This window comes from Ovis aries, chromosome 4 (genome assembly GCF_016772045.2).
Source record: "Ovis aries strain OAR_USU_Benz2616 breed Rambouillet chromosome 4, ARS-UI_Ramb_v3.0, whole genome shotgun sequence".
NCBI lineage: Eukaryota > Metazoa > Chordata > Mammalia > Artiodactyla > Bovidae > Ovis > Ovis aries.
The window spans coordinates 21,534,067-21,554,673 of record NC_056057.1 but is presented as its reverse complement, the minus strand read 5'-3'; the positions used below and the strand labels follow the sequence as shown (position 1 = coordinate 21,554,673).

The window sequence follows — 20,607 nt, the reverse complement described above, 5'->3', positions numbered from 1 at the left end:
AGGATAACTATAACCACAAGCTTTTACAAACACATAATAATTTCCCAGTTCATAATTTTAAAAGGATCGCCATATTTCTTGACAGCACCAAGTAGTATACAATAAAAATAAAGTTTTTCATCTACATATTACTTATGCTTGGCCATTTTAATTTTTTAAAATAAGAATTATACTGTGATCTGATAACAAAAAATAGTGTAAGAACACTGTGCTCTGAAAAAAGTCATAAAATAGAGAGTTGACTTAGGCTGAAAATAAATATATAATATTAGGATAATTTCATACAGTGAACTATCAGAGTGATATATATATATAGTCTGTGAACATTTAATGGTATTTTAAAAATTAATTTTGTCTCTAATATTTGATGCCAAAAATGAACAAAAAACAAGTTTCGCATATATCCATATCAGAAAGTAATTAATTCTTCTGTGAACATTGCTTGAATGAACCCTAGAAACACCCAGTCTCCTTCTACCTACTTTACAGAATGAAAGCAAGGTGAATGATCTTCTAAACCAAGGGCACCCTAAATACTGTTTTACTGGCTGACAGATGTCTAATTGTTGCTATAAATAGCAACCACAGTTGGGGCTGGGTCTTGTTCAAGCTGGGAAAGGGGCTTCGCCAGAGATATAATAAAAGGAAGCAGTAGTAAGTAATTAATCCTCTATAACTCCTCCCCAACTCCCTATAAAACTTCACAGAGCAAAAAAACCACAAGACAATTAAATGACATGGGACATGGGAAGATGGTCTCAACGTTTCCTAGCTACATCTTTATACTACATATGGCAACTACATGTGACCATTGCTGATTTGGTAATGGTAGACTTTGCCAAGTTTTACTCATTTCAAATAGACACAATATCCTTTTCAAAAGGTATTCTTAAATAAAAAATTCATCCAGACATTTGAACCATTTACTTATATTGAAAGCATCATTAATATCAGTTTCTAGCTTAGGCACTGGAGTCAGTCACCCAATTCAGTCATATAGCACCTATGAGACCTTCACAAATTAAGCTCTCTAAGCGTCCACTTACTTATCTTAATAGGATGATAATGATATAAACTGTACTACAGGGCTTTTTTTTTTTAATTAAATGAGATGATACATGTAAAGTGCTTAGTACATCCCTAAAAGCATGAAATTAAGTATAACATAATAATAATAATCTTTGCTGTTCTGGGAGGTAAAATGATCTCTGTTTCCACATCTCCTATCAAGTCTAGCTATAACTACACATGTTACCATCTGGTTAATGTCACTAATGATAAGATAGTAAACTGATTTTTTTGCTGATAAATTTGACCTCTATGTGCAAATATCCTCTTTCTCAAAAATGCTGATTTGTGGTGCTTTTAATGTTGACAATTAGAAGACAATTATTCAATAACTGTAAAATTACTTTTGTCATGTCCACTTTTAAGTATATTTCCAGAAATTTCATTTCAGAAGACCCACTAATACCAGAAGAATTAATAAGCATGAGTCTCAAATGACTGCATATGCACTATAACATACGTATTTTTATCATTTAATCTAATCCTTATGATACCGACACAGGAAAGCTGTTGTTACCCTGTTGCACATTTGAGGAAACTGAGCACAGAAAACCTGTTTTTCCTGAGGCAAACAAGCTACATGTGACAGAAATGGGTTCATAACCAGGATGACGGTACAGTACATGCATTTAGTAATACAAGCCCCAGCTTACTCTAAATCTTGGATTCACTAATATACAGTATATTTCAGGATCATCTGACATAAAAGTAATTCATGTGAATTAAATAAAAGGAATAGTTTCATATTTAATAGTCTCTAGACTAGAGTCAGAATTCTAGTTTAATAGTTTACTTCTGAAGTTTAAGGTCTCCACAGGGCTAACATACTGGAGGGGTGAGGTGGTAGGGTCTCACAGACTGCTGCCAAAGCACATTTGATTTTAAAAAAGACTGTTTCTGGGGTGTTTGTCGGGAAGGTATTCTTCACACTTTAACTGAACATTCTCAGGGGCATGGGGAATAATGAAAGATGGACAATCTGCAAGGGTCACTGAGAGAATTCCAGAAAAAGCTATCCTTTACTGAAAGTTGCCTTAAAGGTATAGAGATAGTTAATTATCTGATATTTTACTTGTTTATTTCCAAAGTAAAGTCATTTGATGATGAGTTTCAGGCTAAAACACATAAACTCTGTGACTGTGTGTGTGTGTGTGTGTGTGTGTGTGTGTGTGTGTGTGTGTGGGGGGGGGGGGGGGGGGGGTAACGTGTGTATGCCAGTATATGTGTAGGAGGCTGAACCACACGTATGTTCAATTCAGTGGTTTCATTTGCAACATTGTTCTAAGATCAAACTAAGCTATTTGGAAAATGTATGTTTAGTTCTACGTATTAACTGAGGTTATAATTGCTATAAATACTGGATTCATATGTTCCAGAACAACTGAAATTCCTGAGTCATGGGTCATTTGTAGCAAATTCAGAGATTCTTTAGAATAGCAAAAGATAAACACTATTAATGCCCATGTTGCCTATATTTACTTAACTTCATTAAAAATTACCCTGCCAGATGAGATTAAGTCAGAATAAGTCACACATTATAGCATATATTCCACAAACATTTATCAAGTACCTATGATGTGTCTAGAGAGTCCTGGGGCTATATCAGTGAACAAAATAGGTTTAAATGAAAACGAAATACCCCGCCCTCTTTCTGAATTACTTCACTTGGTTTAAGTAGCATTGACATATACCACCATGTGTAAAATAGCCAGCCATGGGAAGCTGCTGTACAGGCGCAAGGAGCTCAACCCGCTGCTCTGTGACAGCCCGAGCGGTGGGATGAGCTGGTGGGGGCACGGAGGGGAGGTTCAAGAGGAAGAGGACATGTGTACACTTACGGCTGATTCACACTGCTGTATGCCAGAAGCCAACACAATAGGGTAAAGCAATTATCTTCCAATTAAAAAAAAAAAAAAAACCTGCCCTCAATGAACTTTTATTCTATCAAGGATGCTCAGGAAGAGAAAGAGAAAGGGAAGTTGCTCAGTCGTGTCCGACTCTTCGCAACCCCATGGACCGCAGCCTACCAGGCTCCTCTGTCCATGGGATTTCCCAGGCAAGAGTACTGGAGTGGGGTGCCATCGCCTTCAAGGGGGTCATAAAACAATGAGGGAGCTGCTTACCTTGTATTTCAGACCTCCTCTAAAGTAGCCAACAAAATCCGTAGACTCATAGCCTTGAAGTTCTCTGTTCTGCACAGGTTTGCCACCCAAGTAGTCATCCATCTGAACAGTAAAGATGGCAGCTGCTGTACTTTCATCCTGAGTACATTCCTTTCCTAAAAGAGCAAATGACAGTATCTCATTTGTCAACTGAGAGGCAGGATTAAGGCAGAATGTCTGATAAGAAAAAACTCAGAAACTATCCTTGAATTATACTGTGTGGATCACAATAAACTGTGGAAAATCTGAGAGAGATGGGAATACCAGACCACCTGACCTGCCTCCTGAGAAGCCTATATACAAGTCAGGAAGCAACAGTTAGAACTGGACATGGAACAACAGACTGGTTCCAAATAGGAAAAGGAGTACGTCAAAGCTGTATATTGTCACCCTGCTTATTTAACTTATATGCAGAGTACCTCATGAGAAATGCTGGGCTGGAGGAAGCACAAGCTGGAATCAAGATTGCCAGGAGAAATATCAATAACCTCAGATATGCAAATGACACCACCCTTATGGCAGAAACTGAAGAGGAGCTAAAAAGCCTCTGGATGAAAGTAAGAGGAGAATGAAAAAGTTGGCTTAAAGTTCAACATTCACAAAACTAAGATCATGGCGTCTGGTCCCATCACTCCGTGGGAAATAGATGGGGAATTGTGGAAACAGTGTCAGACTTTATTTTGGGGGGCTCCAAAATCACTGCAGATGGTGACTGCAGCCATGAAATTAAAAGATGCTTACTCCTTGGAAGGAAAGTTATGACCAACCTAGATAGCATATTCAAAAGCAGAGACATTACTTTGCCAACAAAGGTCCATCTAGTCAAGGCTATGGTTTTTCCAGTGGTCATGTATGGATGTGAGAGTTGGACTGTGAAGAAGGCTGAGCGCCAAAGAATTGATGCTTTTGAACTGTGGTGTTGGAGAAGACTCTTGAGAGTCCCTTGGACTGCAAGGAGATCCAACCAGTCCATTCTAAAGGAGATCAGCACTGGGATTTCTTTGGAAGGAATGATGCTAAAGCTGAAACTCCAGTACTTTGGCCACCTCATGCGAAGAGTTGACTCATTGGAAAAGACTCTGATGCTGGGAGGGATTGGGGGCAGGAGGAGAAGGGGACGACAGAGGATGAGATGGCCGTATGGCATCACTGACCTAACTCCGGGAGTTGGTGATGGACAGGGAGGCCTGGCGTGCTGCAATTCATGGGGTCGCAAAGAGTCAGATATGAGTGAGTGACTGAACTGAACCATATAAATCTATGTATAAATTGTTCCTCTTCAACAGAACAATCTTTCAGCAGAAATGATGCAATATAAAATACTATTTTTCTAATAACTAAAAGAATTGCTCTGTACCTGCTTTCTAGTTTTTTTTTTTAAAACCTTAAAAGAATCACCACTGTCCAAATATGTTCAGGATGATATAACAATATATTCCAGTAGGATTCAGATTCATTTGGTACAGTTGATAAGATCAGGCTGTCAAAACATTTTTCAATAATCTTAGCCTTTCTCAGCATTAATCTCCAGGTTTCTAGCATGTCAATATATTAATATTTGTAAGGAATACAAACATCATAGGCTAGAACTAAACAGCACTTTGAGAATGGGAAAATTAATGTAACTTGAACTTATCCCTATTTTTTAAAGTATAAAGGTTTTTTTTTTTCATAAGTATGTGCAACATAGGCATAATTAAGTCAATACATTTTTAAGGAATTTCACATGTTCTGAATCTTTCCACTGTCAAGCACCTTAGTTCCTCCAAAGTCATAATCTTCAAGATAAGATAGCCCTTTCAAAAAGCCCTTTCAAAAAGCCCTTTCAAAAAGCCCTTTCAAAAAGCCCTTTCAAAAAGCTGACAGCTGTCAGTCAGTCCATAATTCTTTTATTTGGGCTTCTCTGAACTTCAGTGGAATACGGTCATACTTCAAAATTCTCCACGTGTAATCTTTGGTATCCAATTTTCTCAAGCAATTTACTTTAGTACCATGTTTAAGATCAAGAGATGGTCCTGTCTTTTTCTGAATTTGACAACTTTAAAGATGAGGCTTCCCTGGTGACTCAGTGCAAGAGAATCTATCTGTCAATGCAGGAGATGTGGGTTTGATTCCTGGGTCAGAAAGATCCTCTGGAGAAGGAAATGGCAAGCCACTCCAGTATTCTTGCCTGGAAAATCCCATGGACAGAGGGCCTGATGGGCTAGAGTCCATAGGGTCACAAAAGAGTCAGATATAACTTAGCAACTGAACAACAACAAAAATGTATTAAGTTCAAATCATATTCACTCGTAAGCGATGAAATCCTAGAACAGTACAGATTGTTGGGATATGCCAATACTTTTTTTTTTAAGTCCAGACACTATGTCCTCAAGATAAACGTAAAGATCGCTTCTAGGACTACAGAGCCGATAATTTCCCTCACATCTTAAGCTTTCCCCTGTGTTTGAGTCCCAGTGTCCCCACTTACTGGTATCAGATAATATTCTCTGAAGGAAAGGGGAGAATAAAAGAAGCAGCATGCTCACATCTTTTGAATGTTAACATGTGCAGTATTATCCTGAGAATTTAACATATAACACACATTTAATTTTCATAATTCTAATACAGACCTGATCCAGGCAACCTCACTGAGGTCAAAACACCAATTCTCAAGACCCAGTGTCCTCAGTGTACACAAAGATCAGAACCAGGACAGTCCTGAGAGGACCTCAAAACTTATAAGACATTTAAAAACTTTTACTATACCTAACCTGTGAGAAAGGAGAAGGCAATGGCACCCCACTCCGGTACTCTTGCCTGGAAAATCCTACGGACAGAGGAGCCTGGTGGGCTGCAGTCCATGGGGTCGCTAAGAGTCGGATGCAACTGAGCGACTTCACTTTCACTTTTCATTTTCATGCATTGGAGAAGGAAATGGCAACCCACTCCAGTGTTCTTGCCTGGAGAACCCCAGGGACGGGGGAGCCTGGTGGGCTGCCATCTATGGGGTCGCACAGAGTCGGACACGACTGAAATGACTTAGCAGCAGCAACCTGTGTGAAAACCATTAATGATTCTAGAAATAATAGTAGCTAATATACATTTATAGCACCCTTGCTATGGGCCAGACATTGTGCTAGTGTTTTACATTAATGATCTGCTTTAATCTTCAAATAACCCAATGCAGCAGAAATCATTTCCTACCATGTTACAGCAGAGGACATGGAGGCTTAGACAGAAAAAGTAACTTCCTTGAGGTCATAAAGTTGATCTTTGGCAGACACAACCCAGGATTACTAAGATAGGTTTCTGTGACTCTGAGGCACAGATCTTAGAAACTACAATACTGGTAGGCATTTTTTAAACTCAGACTCTCACGAGCAGTATAATTTTGAGGTGACTGGGGAATGTAATTTTCCTCCCTGGATAATTGACACATAAATATTTAGAAGCTATAACAATACTAGAGTTCACCTGGAACCCCAACTAGTAGTATTCACTAAAGTTGAAGAAAGGAAGTCAGTCAAGTATATTAAAGAAAGAATTGGATTTATTTATAACTCCTCTCTTACTCTCAAAGAAGACTGGTGTACTATATTCTCAGAAAAAAAAAATCAGTAGCTAGGTATCAATTTTATGAACTCGAGGTCAAAGGAAATTACTTAACACACATAAAAAACACATGCGATTTTGCAGTCTGAAAGGGCTCGAGTGTCATTCTTCTGTCCACTTCCCCACCCATAAATTAGACTATCAATGAAGGCAAAGACGTTAAAGGAGGAAACTTAAATCAGCCTTAATAGGAAAGGTGTTAAGGATGATGCATCTGATACACATATTCTTTCTTGAGAACAAGTTGAAATCCGAGTTTCTTGAGGTAGATACAAATGGATAGGTATGTGGTTAATGAATGAACTGGAAGTAAGTTAATTAAATTATCCTATAATTTGTTGATGCTTATGAACTGTGCTAGGCCAGGGAATGTCAGTATGAGAAAACCAGAGTCTTCTAAAAAGGCTGAAAGGTCTTCATGAAACCAATACTAGCTTTTGAATATAAAAACTAGAATCAAAATCAGTTATAGCATGATGAAATTCTCATAAGTGTACAAAAACTATTGAGTGTTTGGAATGAGTTCTTATGACTTCATGTATTTTTCCCATGCTGATTTTCCCAATGCCTTTCATGTTATATTGTTTTATGTTATGTTATTTACATTATATTATGTTACATTTTATTTGTATATATGCTGTATGTTTAGCCTCCAAGTCACGTATGACTCTTTTGTAACACCCATGGACTGTAGTCCGACAAGCTCCTCTGTCCATGGGATTTTCCAGGCAAGATTACTGGAGGGAGTTGTCAATTCCTTCTCAAGGGAATCTTCCCAACCTAGGGATCTAATTTGTGTTTCTTCCATTGCAGGCAGATTCTTTATCACTGAGCACCCTGGGAAGCCATATGCTGTAAACTTCCTGAAACTGTTTTGAGGATGTGATGATTTTATATATAAAACATAATAAAAAGAGAGGTTTAATGACTAGGTTAATGGAATATCCATTCATGATAAAAGCTCTCGGCAAGTCTGGAATACAGGGGAAAATTATCAACTTAAATAAACAGCATCTTCAAAAAACCTAAAGCTAACATAATTTTTAATGATCAAGGACTGAATCCTTTCCCCCAAAGATGGGGAACACGGCAAGTACTCTTACTGAACATAACACGGGAAGTTCTAACTATTGCAGAAAGGTAGGAAAAAGAAATTAAAAACATAGAGATTGTAAAGGAATAAAACAATGTGTCTATTTAGAAATGACAGGATGATCTGCATAGAAAATCCTAAGAATAAAACAAACCCTTAAGAATAAATGCATTCAGCAAGATAGCATGATAAATATTAATCAATAACAAAAAGCAGTCGCATTTTTATATAGAAACAATGAACATGCAGAAATTGAAATTGAAAGCACAATACCATTTTCAGTCACTTCAAAGAAACTGAAATACTCAGGAATATGTTTAAGAAAACAAGTACATGATCTACATGCTAACAACTACAAAATGATGACAAAAATCAAAGACCTTAGTAAAGACAGTGTTCATGAATTCTAAGTCTTGTAATATAATAAATATGTCAATTTTCCCCAAATTAAACTATAGACTTAATGCTGTTCCTATCAAAATCATATCAAGGTTTATTACAGATCACATGAATTTGTTATAAAATTAATGTGAAAAGGGATAGTCCCTGGAGTAGCTAAAGCAATCCTGACAAAGAAAAAGAAGGTAAAAAAACTAACTCTGATATTAAGTTTTCTTACACAGGCACAATAATTAATTAAGATAGTATGGTACTGGTTGAAGAATAGACAGATGGATCAATAGACCAAGTTTCCTCAAATGGAACATTTTGTAAAACTTTAGTATGCATAGTTTAGTATACTAAATTAGTATACTGTATGTATACTAATTCAGTATGCCACTGCTGCTAAGTCGCTTCAGTCGTGTCTGACTCTGTGCGACCCCATAGACAGCAGCCCACCAGGTTTCCCCGATCCCTGGGATTCTCCAGGCAAGAACACTGGAGTGGGTTGCCATTTCCTTCTCCAACGCATGAAAGTGAAAAGTGAAAGTGAATTTGTTCAGTCGTGTCTGACTCTTCGCGACCCTATGGACTGCAGCCTACCAGGCTCCTCCGTCCATGGGATTTTCCAGGCAAGAGTACTGGAGTGGGGTGCCATTGCCTTCCCCACTAATTCAGTATACATACATTAAAGTATAAGTATATAAGTACAGGACAGCACAGACTGCCACAACCAGGATATTGACACTGATACAATCCACTTACATTTTTCATATTTCCCCAATTTTACTTGTAGTCATCTGCATTTGTACATTAATTAAATATAATTTTATCACGTGTAAATTTACATACCCACCATCATAGTCAAGACACTGTATAGTTCCATCACCAAAAAATCCCTCATGGTGCCTTTTTAAAACTCCACCCACCTCCCACCTGAACCACTCCTTCCTCACCTCATCCTTAACCTCTGGTAGCAATGAATCTAGACTTTTTAACTGTTATAGGAGTAGAATCATAGAGCATCAGACCTTCTGGTGTTGTTTTTCTTCTTCCCATTAGGCATAATTCCCTAAGGGATTCATCTGACTTGTGTTTATCTGGAGTTTGGGGCTCTCATCCAGAGTGATGTCAGAAAGAGAAAAACAAATATATATTAGCGCATATATGTGGAAGCTAGAAAAATGGTATCGATAATCTTATTTGCAAAACAGAAATAGAGACAGAGCCACAGAGAACAAATGTATGGACACCACGTGGGGAAGGAGAGTGGGATGAATGGGGAGATTGCGATTGACAGGTATATACTATTGACACTATGTATATAATAGATTACTAATAAGAACGTACTGGATAGCTCAGGGAACTCAGTGCTTGGTGGTGACCTAAATGGGAAGGAAATTAAAAAAAAAAAGAGTATGTGTATATATATACATATGTATAGTTGATTCACTTTGCTGTACAATAGAAACTAACATAACATTGTAAAGCAACGATACTCCAATAAAAATTAATTTTAAAAAAAGTTTGTTCCTTTTTGTTGTTGCGTATTAGTCCTTGGTATAGACGTGCCACTTGTTTAATCAGTAACCTGTTGAAAGTTATGCGCGCTGACTGAAATTTATGTCTATTCAAATAAAGCTGCTACGACATCAATGTCTTCGCTCTTGCATGAATCTGAAATTTCTCTGGATTAAATACCAGTGAATGCAACTACTGGGTCACATGGAAGTTGCACGTTCAGTTTCATAAGAAACTGCCAAAGTCTTTTCCATAATGGTTGTACATTTCATATTCCACCCCCACCACAAGCAACATATAAAGCTCCAGTTTCTCAGCATCCTCCCCAGCCAGTGTGTAAGTTCTTCGCATTGTGTGTTGTATACTCTCACCCCGTTTTTTGGATTCACAGTGCCTTGATATAGCACCCAGCACAGACTAGTTGGTAGATGCATTTAAACTGCTAGGTACCAAGCTGACATTTTTGTTCAGGAAGAACCAATGCAACAACTTCTAAATTACATGCAATAAATGCTTACTTTGTAAAGGAAAAAAAAAATCAAATAAAAAGATCTGAGATATGCAAGGGTATTATGGAAAGACACTGAGGGAGAGGCCAGGGAAGAAAACTCTTCTTTTGTTTTCCTCTTTGGGGTCCCACTTCTTCCTGTTTCCCTTTTCTTCCTCTCAGCTGGCCTGTTTCTTCATTTCTACGCTATGTTCCTTCTCATTCCAGGCTGATTTTAACTCTACTCTCTTTTATCTTCCTCTCCACTGACTTCCTTTAGTCAGGCTTTCTCTTCCCTTGAACTTTCAGCTCTCCCTCTTGGAAGGTCCTCTCAATCTGTTTTTCTGAACAAACCTCATGAATTCACCCAAATTTAGGTCTAATGGTGTGCCTGTGCTCAGTCGTATCTGAATCTTTGCTACTCCGTGGACAGTAGCCTGTCAGGCTCCTCTGTCCAGGGGATTTCCCAGGCAAGAATACTGGAGTGGGTTGTCATTTCTTCCTCCAGGGGATCTTCCCAACCCAGAGATCGAACTCCCATCTCCTGTGTCTACTGCATTGACAAGGGTTCTTTAACCACTGTGCCACTTGGAAGCCCACATTTAGGTCTAGTTGTATCTACAGGTCCTGCTGGCTACTGTGCTCTCAACTTTCCACATTTCCCATGAGTTTCTATCGCACAATCCCTCCCAACTCCCCCCATTTTCCTTTTTTTCCATCAAGGCTTTTCTGCTTCCCAGTGACCACAGACACTTTGTGTCTCTTTACTGGAGCTCATCACATTTTACCAGTGTTCTATCACTTTTGTTTTATTGCATTATTGAGACTGTAAACTTTCAGGGAAGTTCCTTAAGTTATTTGTATGCAAAAATGCCTTACACAGTGCTGGACACATTGAAAGTTACTGAATTAACCTATTAATTAACGCACTATTAAGTTCAGTTTTTACAGATCTTTAAGATCATGAAATGTTTCTGCCCAAAGCATTTCTATTACATTTTTTGGAACTGATGAACTACATCAGTTTAGTTTCTCTTCCCTTTCTGAAGTCTGATTCATTCATTCATTCATGACACTTTTACTCATTGCAGAACTAAGTTCTAAACAAAAGGACCAACGTGAAGCCATTACTATTCTATGTGGTATCACTCATTCATGAACATAAGTTATACATTAAGATTTCAGTGGGGTGATTCTTGGTGTAAAACATAAATAGATGACTGTCTGTGATAAAAGGAATAGTGACGTTACACTAGAAAACCACAATGAGTTTGGATCTCAGCCTCAGCCTCCTCAAGCAGGCACAAAATTTTAGTATCAAATAAATGTTATAATGAAACAGTCCTGTCTCCCTGTATGGATTTCTCATTTGGAAGTGTTTGCTCCAGGTGGTGGCTAATATTGAGAACATCACTTCTCAGTGTTCTCTACCATCTTGCCTCAAAATCTTCAAATGTTAGGAAGGAAAAACGACTTTCAGGGACTTCAAAATGTGTATGTATGTGGTTTTGTGTGTTTTCCCGATAATGAATAAAACTAAAAATAAACACAGTCTAGGGGAGGCAAGCTGATTCTCAACGAAGGCAATAAGGCTCAGATAATCGGTGTGTTGTTAGACGGGGTGTGCCCAGTGGCACAGGATCTCACAGGGAGAGGTTAGACATTCAGGATGTTTACGAGTAAAAGTAGAAGGTGGAAAAAGTAGAACACACAAGGCCCAGTGTCCGAAAAGCCCGGTGCGGGTGAAGCCCAAAATAATTACTACCGATGAAGGAGCTGTTTTGTTTCAAACTGTGTCCTTGTTCAAATACGTAAGTAATAAATATGAAAACAGCCATTATAAAGCGACTCATCTAAATACAAAATCTGCCATAGAAAGTTATTTACTTTGTATTGATACGGCCGCCAGCATCCTAAGCAAGAGGAATTTCTGTTCACCAAAGCTGCAAGCAGAGCGGTGCTGGCTTGGAATATGATTTTTAAAGCAGCCAAGAACTTACTTAACCGTTGCAATTACTAGAGAACGCTAAGCTGAGTCCAAGGCAAAAAAAAACAAACCAAACCAAAACATATATATATATATATTTTAAAGGACTTCCTGCGGCTGCGGGCGAATGCCCACAAACTTGTTTGACTTCATCTCCTCGCTGACAGGGAAACCAGGACTGAACTTGTCGGAAGGTGAGCCTCACTTGGCCGGCCCCAGGGCGCGGCTGGCAGCCGCCCTGGGAGGAAGCGGGAGTTTGGAGACTGGAAGGTGAAAGCTAGAGGAACCAGCTGCAAAACCTGGGAGGTGGACTCGACAAAGGTCAAAGCGATGGAGGTAAGACTGCTCCCCCACTTCGCCGCGCCCTGCGTTCGCTGCCGCGTTTGCCGGCGCGGACTCTCGCGAGTGGAAGGTGTCCAACCCCAGAGCTGGAGGGGGCGCCCACCGGGGCGCAACCGGCGCGACGGGTCTCCAGGGGGGTCCCGCTAGCGCTGCCTCCCCCAGCCCGCCACTCGCAATCCCCGGGCGGCCTCGCCCCTCCCCGAGCCGGCCCCGCGGCCGGCTGGCCCCTTACCCAGCCAGAAGTGCAGGCGGTAGGTGAAGCCCCGGCTGGCCTGCGTCGTGTGGAGCACCAGGTAGGCATCCCCGACGTAGAAGTCGCCGTACGCGCTCTCGGGCACCGGCACCAGCTCCAGCTTCTCAATTCTCCAGACCTGCAGCCCCGCCCGCTTGCCCGCGCGGGCGAACTCCTGGTGGTACAGCCCCTGGGCCATGACTCGGGCACGCGATGTTCCGGGGAGTGGGCGCGGGCTCTCGCTGACCTGGGAGTCGGACTGAACCCAGACCGGTTGGATGGACCCAGGTCGCAGCGGTTTTATAGGGTTTGCTCTGCGGCGAGGCGGAGGAGGGGGCGGGGCCCCCAAACGGGAGGGGCCAAGTGACCAGGCAGGAGTTACTAGCGAAGAGGCAATCCTTTCTCAGCCTAAGCTCAGCATCCTGTACCAACCTCCTGCGCCCTTTCCTGCAGCCCGAGGGGAATCGGAATCTCAGAAATCGTAGAGATCCTGAGAGAACTTTCTGAAAATCCAGGAAATGCGTCCTCCCAGGAAGGACATTTTCCTTGGCAACAGATGGAGGAGATCAACAATTAAAACTGTTTAGTGCATCGTTTAGGGAAAAAAAAATATTAGCTGTCCAGGTAACAATCAACCCCATCATTTCATCTGCCAGTCTCTCCATCCCTGCTGGCCACAGTTTCTCTCTGTCTTGATCTTCCCTGTTTGAAAGTGCCACGAGAAACAGCTTGTCAGTTTTCTTGGAAAGAATGAAAACCTGGAAGGATAGCGGTCTTACCCGGGGGACAGAGCTCTATGTCTTCCGGGGTTCAGGGAGCTGTGGTTAATCTCTTTGCCACCTGCTTCCTTTACCAAGAAAAAATTTTTGAAAAAAAAAAAAAAAGCAGCAATCCTTTTGGGATGTTCTCAGGCTGGGCTGTTTGTGACTGTGGTATTATATATTTAGCTTACCTTGTGAGTTACCTCTTACAAATGCTTCAGGGTGCTGATCTTATTGTTTTCCCTACAGAGTTTGCTTTTGTAGCGTGGACAGAGCACTGTAAAATACAGATGAAAGTTTACTCCTTATTTTGCAGTCATTTAACTGAAGCTGATGTGGCAATTGACTTTATTGTTATTGAGAAAGCAAATTGCTCAGGATGCAGAGGAAGAAAGCTAGTTTTTATGCATGTACATTTTCTGTCACTGTATTCCAAATTACAGGCTTCTCTGGAGGTCACTGCTGCTGCTGCTGCGTCGCTTCAGTCGTGTCCGACTCTGTGCGACCCCACAGACGGCAGCCCACCAGGCTCCCCTATCCCTGGGATTCTCCAGGCAAGAACACTGGAGTGGGCTGCCATTTCCTTCCCCAATGCACGAAAAGAGAAAAATGAAAGTGAAGTCGCTCAGTCGTGTCCAACTCTTAGCAACTCTATGGATTGCAGCCTACCAGGCTCCTCCATCCATGGGATTTTCCAGGCAAGAGTACTGGAGAGGGGTGCCATTGCCTTCTCTGGAGGTCACTAGTTACATACAATTTGATTTTTCTCTAATTAATTGTTTTGAAATAAGCATTACATGACCATGGTAAAAAAATTCAGAAGTATATGTGAGCAATAAAAATGTATCTCTATTTCAGCTTTCACCAGAGGCAGCTAACAGTTTCTTGTGTATTTTTCCAGACATATTTGATATTCTTTCATCTACAAGAATGGAGAAGGCAATGGCACCCCTCCAGTAGTCTTGCCTGGAAAATCCCATGGGCGGAGGAGCCTGGTAGGCTGCAGTCCATGGGGTGGCTAAGAGTCTGACACGACTGAGCGACTTCACTTTCACTTTTCACTTTCATGCATTGGAGAAGGAAATGGTAACCCACTCCAGTGCTCTTGCCTGGAGAATCCCAGGGACGGGGGAGCCTGGTGGGCTGCTGTCTATGGGGTCGCACAGAGTCGGACACGACTGAAGCGACTTAGCAGCAGCAACAGCATCTTCAAGAATATAAATAGCATAGTAATTTTATTTTCTAACAGAAATGGTAATATACACACTGTTCTGTAACAACATATCAAAATATCAATACTCAATACTCATAGAGCCTCTTCTTTTTACTGACACATGGTATTAAATCTTATAAATGTACTGTAATTTATTTAATCTGTTGAGGTTCATAGGTATTTAAATTTTGTCTATATTTTGCTAACACAGTGTTGCAAACATTTCTTGCAAGCAACATTCTTGGTTCTGAGGCTTTAGCAACTTCGTAACTACAGCAAGCCTCAGGTTCCTCATGTATAAAATGGGAAAATAATAGTTTTCACCTTGCTGCTGCTGCTGCTAAGTCGCTTCAGTTGTGTCCGACTCTGTGCGACCCCATAGATGGCAGCCTACCAGGCTCCCTCGTCCCTGGGGTTCTCCAGGCAAGAACAATAGAGTGGGTTGCCATTTCCTTCTCCAATGCATGAAAGTGAAAAGTGAAAGAGAAGTCACTCAGTCGTGTCCGACTCTTAGCGACCCCATGGACTGCAACCCACCAGGCTTCTCCGTCCATGGGATTTTCCAGGCAAGAGTACTGGAGTGGGGTGCCATTGGACTGTTATTTGAATTAAATGCACAGGTACCTGTGTTTGTTTGAACGTTCTTTGGCATTGCCTTTCTTTGGGATTGGAACGAAAACTGACCTTTTCCAGTCCTGTGGCCACTGATGAGTTTTCCAAATTTGCTGGCATATTAAGTGCAGCACTTTCACAGCATCATCTTTTAGGAATTAAAATAGCTCAACTGGAATTCCATCACCCCCACTAGCTTTGTTCATAGTGATGCTTCCTAAGGCCCACAAGACTTCTGACTCTAGGATGTCTGGCTCAAGGTGAGTGATCAAGATATCTTGGTTATCTGGGTCACGAAGATCTTTTTTGTACAGTTCTTCTGTGTATTCTTGCCACCTCTTCTTAGTATCTTATGTTAGGTCCATACAATTTCTGTTCTTTATTGTGTCCATCTTTGCATGAGACATTCCCTTGATATCTCTAATTTTCTTGAAGAGATCTCTAATCTTTACCATTCTATTGTTTTCCTCTATTTCTTTGCACTGATCACTGAAGAAGGCTTTCTTATCTCTCCTTGCTATTCTTTGGATCTCTGCATTCAAATGAGTATATAGTTCCTCTTCTCCTTTGCCTTTTGCTTTTCTTTTCTCAGCTATTTCTAAGGCCTCCTCAGGCAGCCATTTTGCCTTTTTGCATTTCTTTTTCTTGGGGATGGTCTTGACCACTGCCTCCTGTACAATGTCACGAACCTCTGTCCATAATTCTTCAGGTACTCTGTCTGTCAGATCTAATCCCTTGATCTATTTGTCACTTCCACTATATAATCGTAAGGGATTTGCTTTAGGTCATACCTGAATGGTCTAGGGGTTTTCCCTACTTTCTTTAATTTCAATCTGAATTTGGCAATAAGGAGTTCATGGTCTGTTCCACAGTCAGCTCCTTGTCTTGATTTTGCTGACTGTATAGAGCTTCTCCATCTTTGGCTGCAAAGAATATAATCAATCTGATTTCAGTATTGCTCATCTGGTGATGTCCATGTGTACAGTCTTCTCTTGTGTTGTTGCTTCCAGGTGTTCAAGCTGAATTTAGAAAAGGTAGAGGAACCAGAGATCAAATTGCCAACATCTGCTGGATCACCAAAAAAGCAAGAGAGTTTCAGCAAAACATCTACTTTTGCTTTATTGACTATGCCAAAGCCTTTGACTATGTGGATCACAACGAACTGTGGAAAATAATTCAGGAAATGAGAATACCAGACTACCTGACCTGCCTCCTGAGAATTTTGTATGCAGATCAAGAAGCAACAGTTAGAACTGGACTTGGAACAACAGATTGGTTCCAAATCAGGAAAGGAGTACATCAAAGCTGTATATTGTCACCCTGCTTATTTAACTTATATGCACAGTACATCATGAGAAACGCTGGCCTGGAAGAAACACAAGCTGGAATCAAGATTGCTGGGAGAATTATCAATAACCTCAGATACACAGATGACACCATCCTTATGGCAGAAAGCAAAGAAGAACTAAAGAGCTTCTTGATGAAAGTGAAAGAGGAGAGTGAAAAAGCTGGCTTAAAACTCAACATTCAGAAAACTAATCCCATCACTTCATGGCAAATAGATGGGGAAACAATGGAAACAGTGAGAGGCTTTTCTTGGGCTCCAAAACCACTGCAGATGGTGACTGCAGCCATGAAATTAAAAGGCCTGCTCCTTGGAAGAAAAGCTATGACCAACCTAGACAGTGTATTAAAAAGCAAAGACATTACTTTGCCACCAAAGACCCATCTAGCCAAAGCTATGGTTTTTCCAGTAGTCATGTATGGATGTGAGAGTTACACTATAAAGAAGGCTGAGCACCGAAGAACTGACGCTTTTGAATTGTAGTGTTGGAGAAGACTCTTGAGAGTCCCTTGGACTGCAACTTTAAGGTTGTTGCTGAACCACAAAAGACGCTGGGATTCTTGGCCTCCAGAGAAGAAGAATTCAATAGGGGGCCAGAAACGAGGATTGATCACTCAGAACTTTTGTGTAATAAAGTTTATTAAAGTATAAAATAGATAGAGAAAGCTTTTGACACAGACATCAGAAGGGGGCAGAAAGAGTATGCCCTCACTAGTGTTAGCAATGGAGTTATATACTTTTTAATTAATTATTACAGTGACTCAAAAACATGTCTGAAGGTTGTAAAGACCTTGCTAGACCCACTCCCATAATTTACATTTTAAGAAAACAGGACTAGCCAGAAGGTTTTTTCCAGAAACTGTCCTCAAGCAGGATACATTATTGTTATATAATCCTAAGGAATGTAGAGGAAAACAAGTTTGTCCTTTCCTCCTCCTTGAGAATTCCAGATCCCTCTCTCCTTGGGGACCCCCAGACTTCTTATCAACCCTCCTAGGAATTGACTCTCTCATTCCCCCCTTTTCTTTTAAGAGAATTATTTTGCCAAGGGAAAGAGGCATTGTTTTCATCCCATAACTACTTCCTGCTATTTAGGGGCATTGTCCCTAAATTGCTGAGACAACATATTCTCCTAACCCTCATATTGAGAATCTCTGTTCCAGGGGCCCCGACTATTAGTTGGAGGAGCCGGTGGCACTCGTAGGAGCTTGGACAACCATTTGTAACTTAAAAGCTTTCAGACAGTTAGAGACAAACCCTGTTTTACAGTTATAGATGTAAGGCAAAATAGTCATGAAACCAAGTTAAACTCAAAATTAAAAGTCACATTATGTCCATAGTTATATCAGTCCATCTTAAGATCGTTAGATGTCATTACAGAGTTGAAGAGAGTCCTTTCCTTGAAGTGGAGATGTCCCTCATGGGAAGCCTTCTGATGATAAGGGGATCACTCCGCAGACCCAGCAATTAGACCAATTGTGGAATGCGACATAGGAATGAGTCTGGGACGGGAAGGCATTGTCTTGAGGGTCAAATGGCAGACTCAGGACTTCTGGAGTCAGCAGAAGGAGGCTCACATAGATTATCAGGCCCATCTAAAAAGGACAAAGTCAGAGTATAGAAAGTAAAGACAGAAATGATGCCACTTAGTTCTGGTCAGGGTGCCACCTCTTAACTCAAGTGTGACGCATGCGCGAATCAATTCCTGCCACTTTGACAGCTGTGGGAAAAGAAAGAATAACCTGGCAATTAGGGCCTTCCCAGAGGGGCTTGAGAGAGTGGCCCCCAGATCCCAGTGTTTTTTTCAGGACCTTGGCTCCTGGCTCAATTAGAGGCTTGCTTGACTCAGAGGCTGGGTCAGGAGACACCTCCTGGAGTTCCATTAATGCCTGTTGAAAAGCTGAGAACTGAGTTACATAATTAGTTAATTCTAAGGCTTTAGGAAAACTTTTCCATTGAGCATTTTCAGGAATTATTAATCATCCATCCTCTGACTGTAACCATCCTTTATCAGTAATCTTTGCTCCTCTTTTCTCATATCTTTCTAAATCTTCCTCAGTATGTTGTGGTTTTTCCTGTTCCACAGGACCTGTCCAGATCAAGGGTGTCTGCAGTGAAGGGGTTTTGTAAAAATGCGCTTTTCTGGCTTGACAAGTCAGCCAACTGATTACCTTCTGCTACTTTACTCCCATCCCTGCTGTGCCCTTTGCAATGCATAATAGCTACTTCTTTAGGACAATATACAGCAGTTAAAAGTCTCTCGATCTCTCTGAAATGCTTAATAGGTTCTCCTGTTGCCATATTAAACTGTCTTTCTTTCCATACTGCAGTACGAGCATGTAAAGTCAAATAAGCATACTTAGAATCAGTGTAGATATTTACTCTCTGCCCTTTGCTTAACTCTAGAGCTCATGCCAGAGCCACAAGCTCCGTTAACTGAGCACTGGTTCCCTGGGGGAGAGATTTTGCTTCTAAAACCTGTTCAGCCCTCAGCACAGCGGCAGTAGCTTACCTACTTTATGCTTCCCATCCCTAACGAAAGAACTGCCATCTGTAAATATTTCTGTGTCAGGATTGTTTAATAGGGTAGATCTTCCTAAGCTGCATAGTTTAAAGTTAGAAATTGGAAGCAATCATGATCAGGTGTTTGATTTTCCTTCTCAGCAAGGAAAGTGGCAGGATTTAAATTTCCACAAACTTCAAAGCTTAGTTATTGGTCCTTCTAACAACAATGACTGATATTTAAGAAGCCTACTGTCTGCCATCCAAGAATTAACCTTAGAATTTAAGATTCCACTCACATCATGAGAAGTCAGTACAGTAAGATTTCATCCATAATTATTTTTTAGGCCTCAGGTGTTAATAAAGCCATTGCCCCAATTATTCTTAGACAATGCAATCTGTGAAATTAGGTTTAATTCTCTACTTAGATAAGCAATAGGTTGCTGGTGAGGCCCTCAGGGTTGTGTCAAAACACCCAGGGCCATACCTTTTCTTTCAGTGACAAACAAATTAAATTCCGACCTTGTGGGCAAGCTCAGAGAGGGAGCTTTCAGGAGAGCAGTCTGAAGAGCTTTAAAAGCCTTTTGAGTATCTGGAGACCAAACCAGTTTGTTAGTTTGGGCCTGCTGGGTCTCAGTTATAAGTTTATATAAAGGCCGGGCAAGTTCCCCATAACCCCGAATCCAAATGGAGCAGTAGCCTGTGGTTCCTAAAAATCCTTTCAATTGTCTCAAAGTCATAGGCAGGGGATGATTTAGTATAGGTTTAATTCTTACGGGGCCTATGGCCCTAGTCCCTTCTGATATGATTAGGCCCAGATAGCTAACAGATTGTTGACTAAACTGAGCCTTTTCTCTTGATGCCTTGTAACTGCAGCCTCCCAGAAAGTTTAAGAATTCCTCTGAGGCTTGTGAGCAAGATTCCTCTGTCTCAGCACAGAGTGAAATATCATCTACATATTATAGCGCAATTGCTTCGGAGCTAGTAAAGTTTTGTAGATCCCGTGACAAACTTTGCCCAAATAAGCAAAGTAGACTGGGCAGTGGACCCCAGACAGTCCGCTACGGAAGCAGATCGGGAAGAAAGTGGGCCAGGGGCTTCAGTAAGCACAGAGTAAGTTGCCCCAATATCTAAAAAGAAATCAATGGATCGGCTCCCCACAATTACTACCTGGGGTTCCTCAGGTGTAATTAGGATGGGAGCTTGTGTGGGCACCCTCAGGCACCTTCAGTCCTGATTGTCTTGAGAGTCTAACCCTTGAAACCTAAAGCTCTCGGGGCAGTCTCTCCTCCAGTGTGGTCCCTTGT

General features: G+C 40.9%; 1 protein-coding gene across 1 annotated transcript in view; it reads right to left on the bottom strand.

The window, feature by feature from the left end:
• The window catches only part of SCIN (scinderin), a 78,535-nt gene extending 65,392 nt beyond the window's left edge, over positions 1-13,143 (bottom strand). The window contains exons 1-2 of the mRNA XM_004007756.5: positions 12,868-13,143; positions 3,192-3,346 (exon numbers count right to left, since the gene is read on the bottom strand). Coding sequence (XP_004007805.2) covers positions 3,192-3,346; positions 12,868-13,066 — 354 coding nt within the window. The 5' untranslated portion in view covers positions 13,067-13,143. The remainder of the gene's footprint in view (positions 1-3,191; positions 3,347-12,867) is intronic.
• Between the last annotated feature and the right edge of the window lie 7,464 nt (positions 13,144-20,607).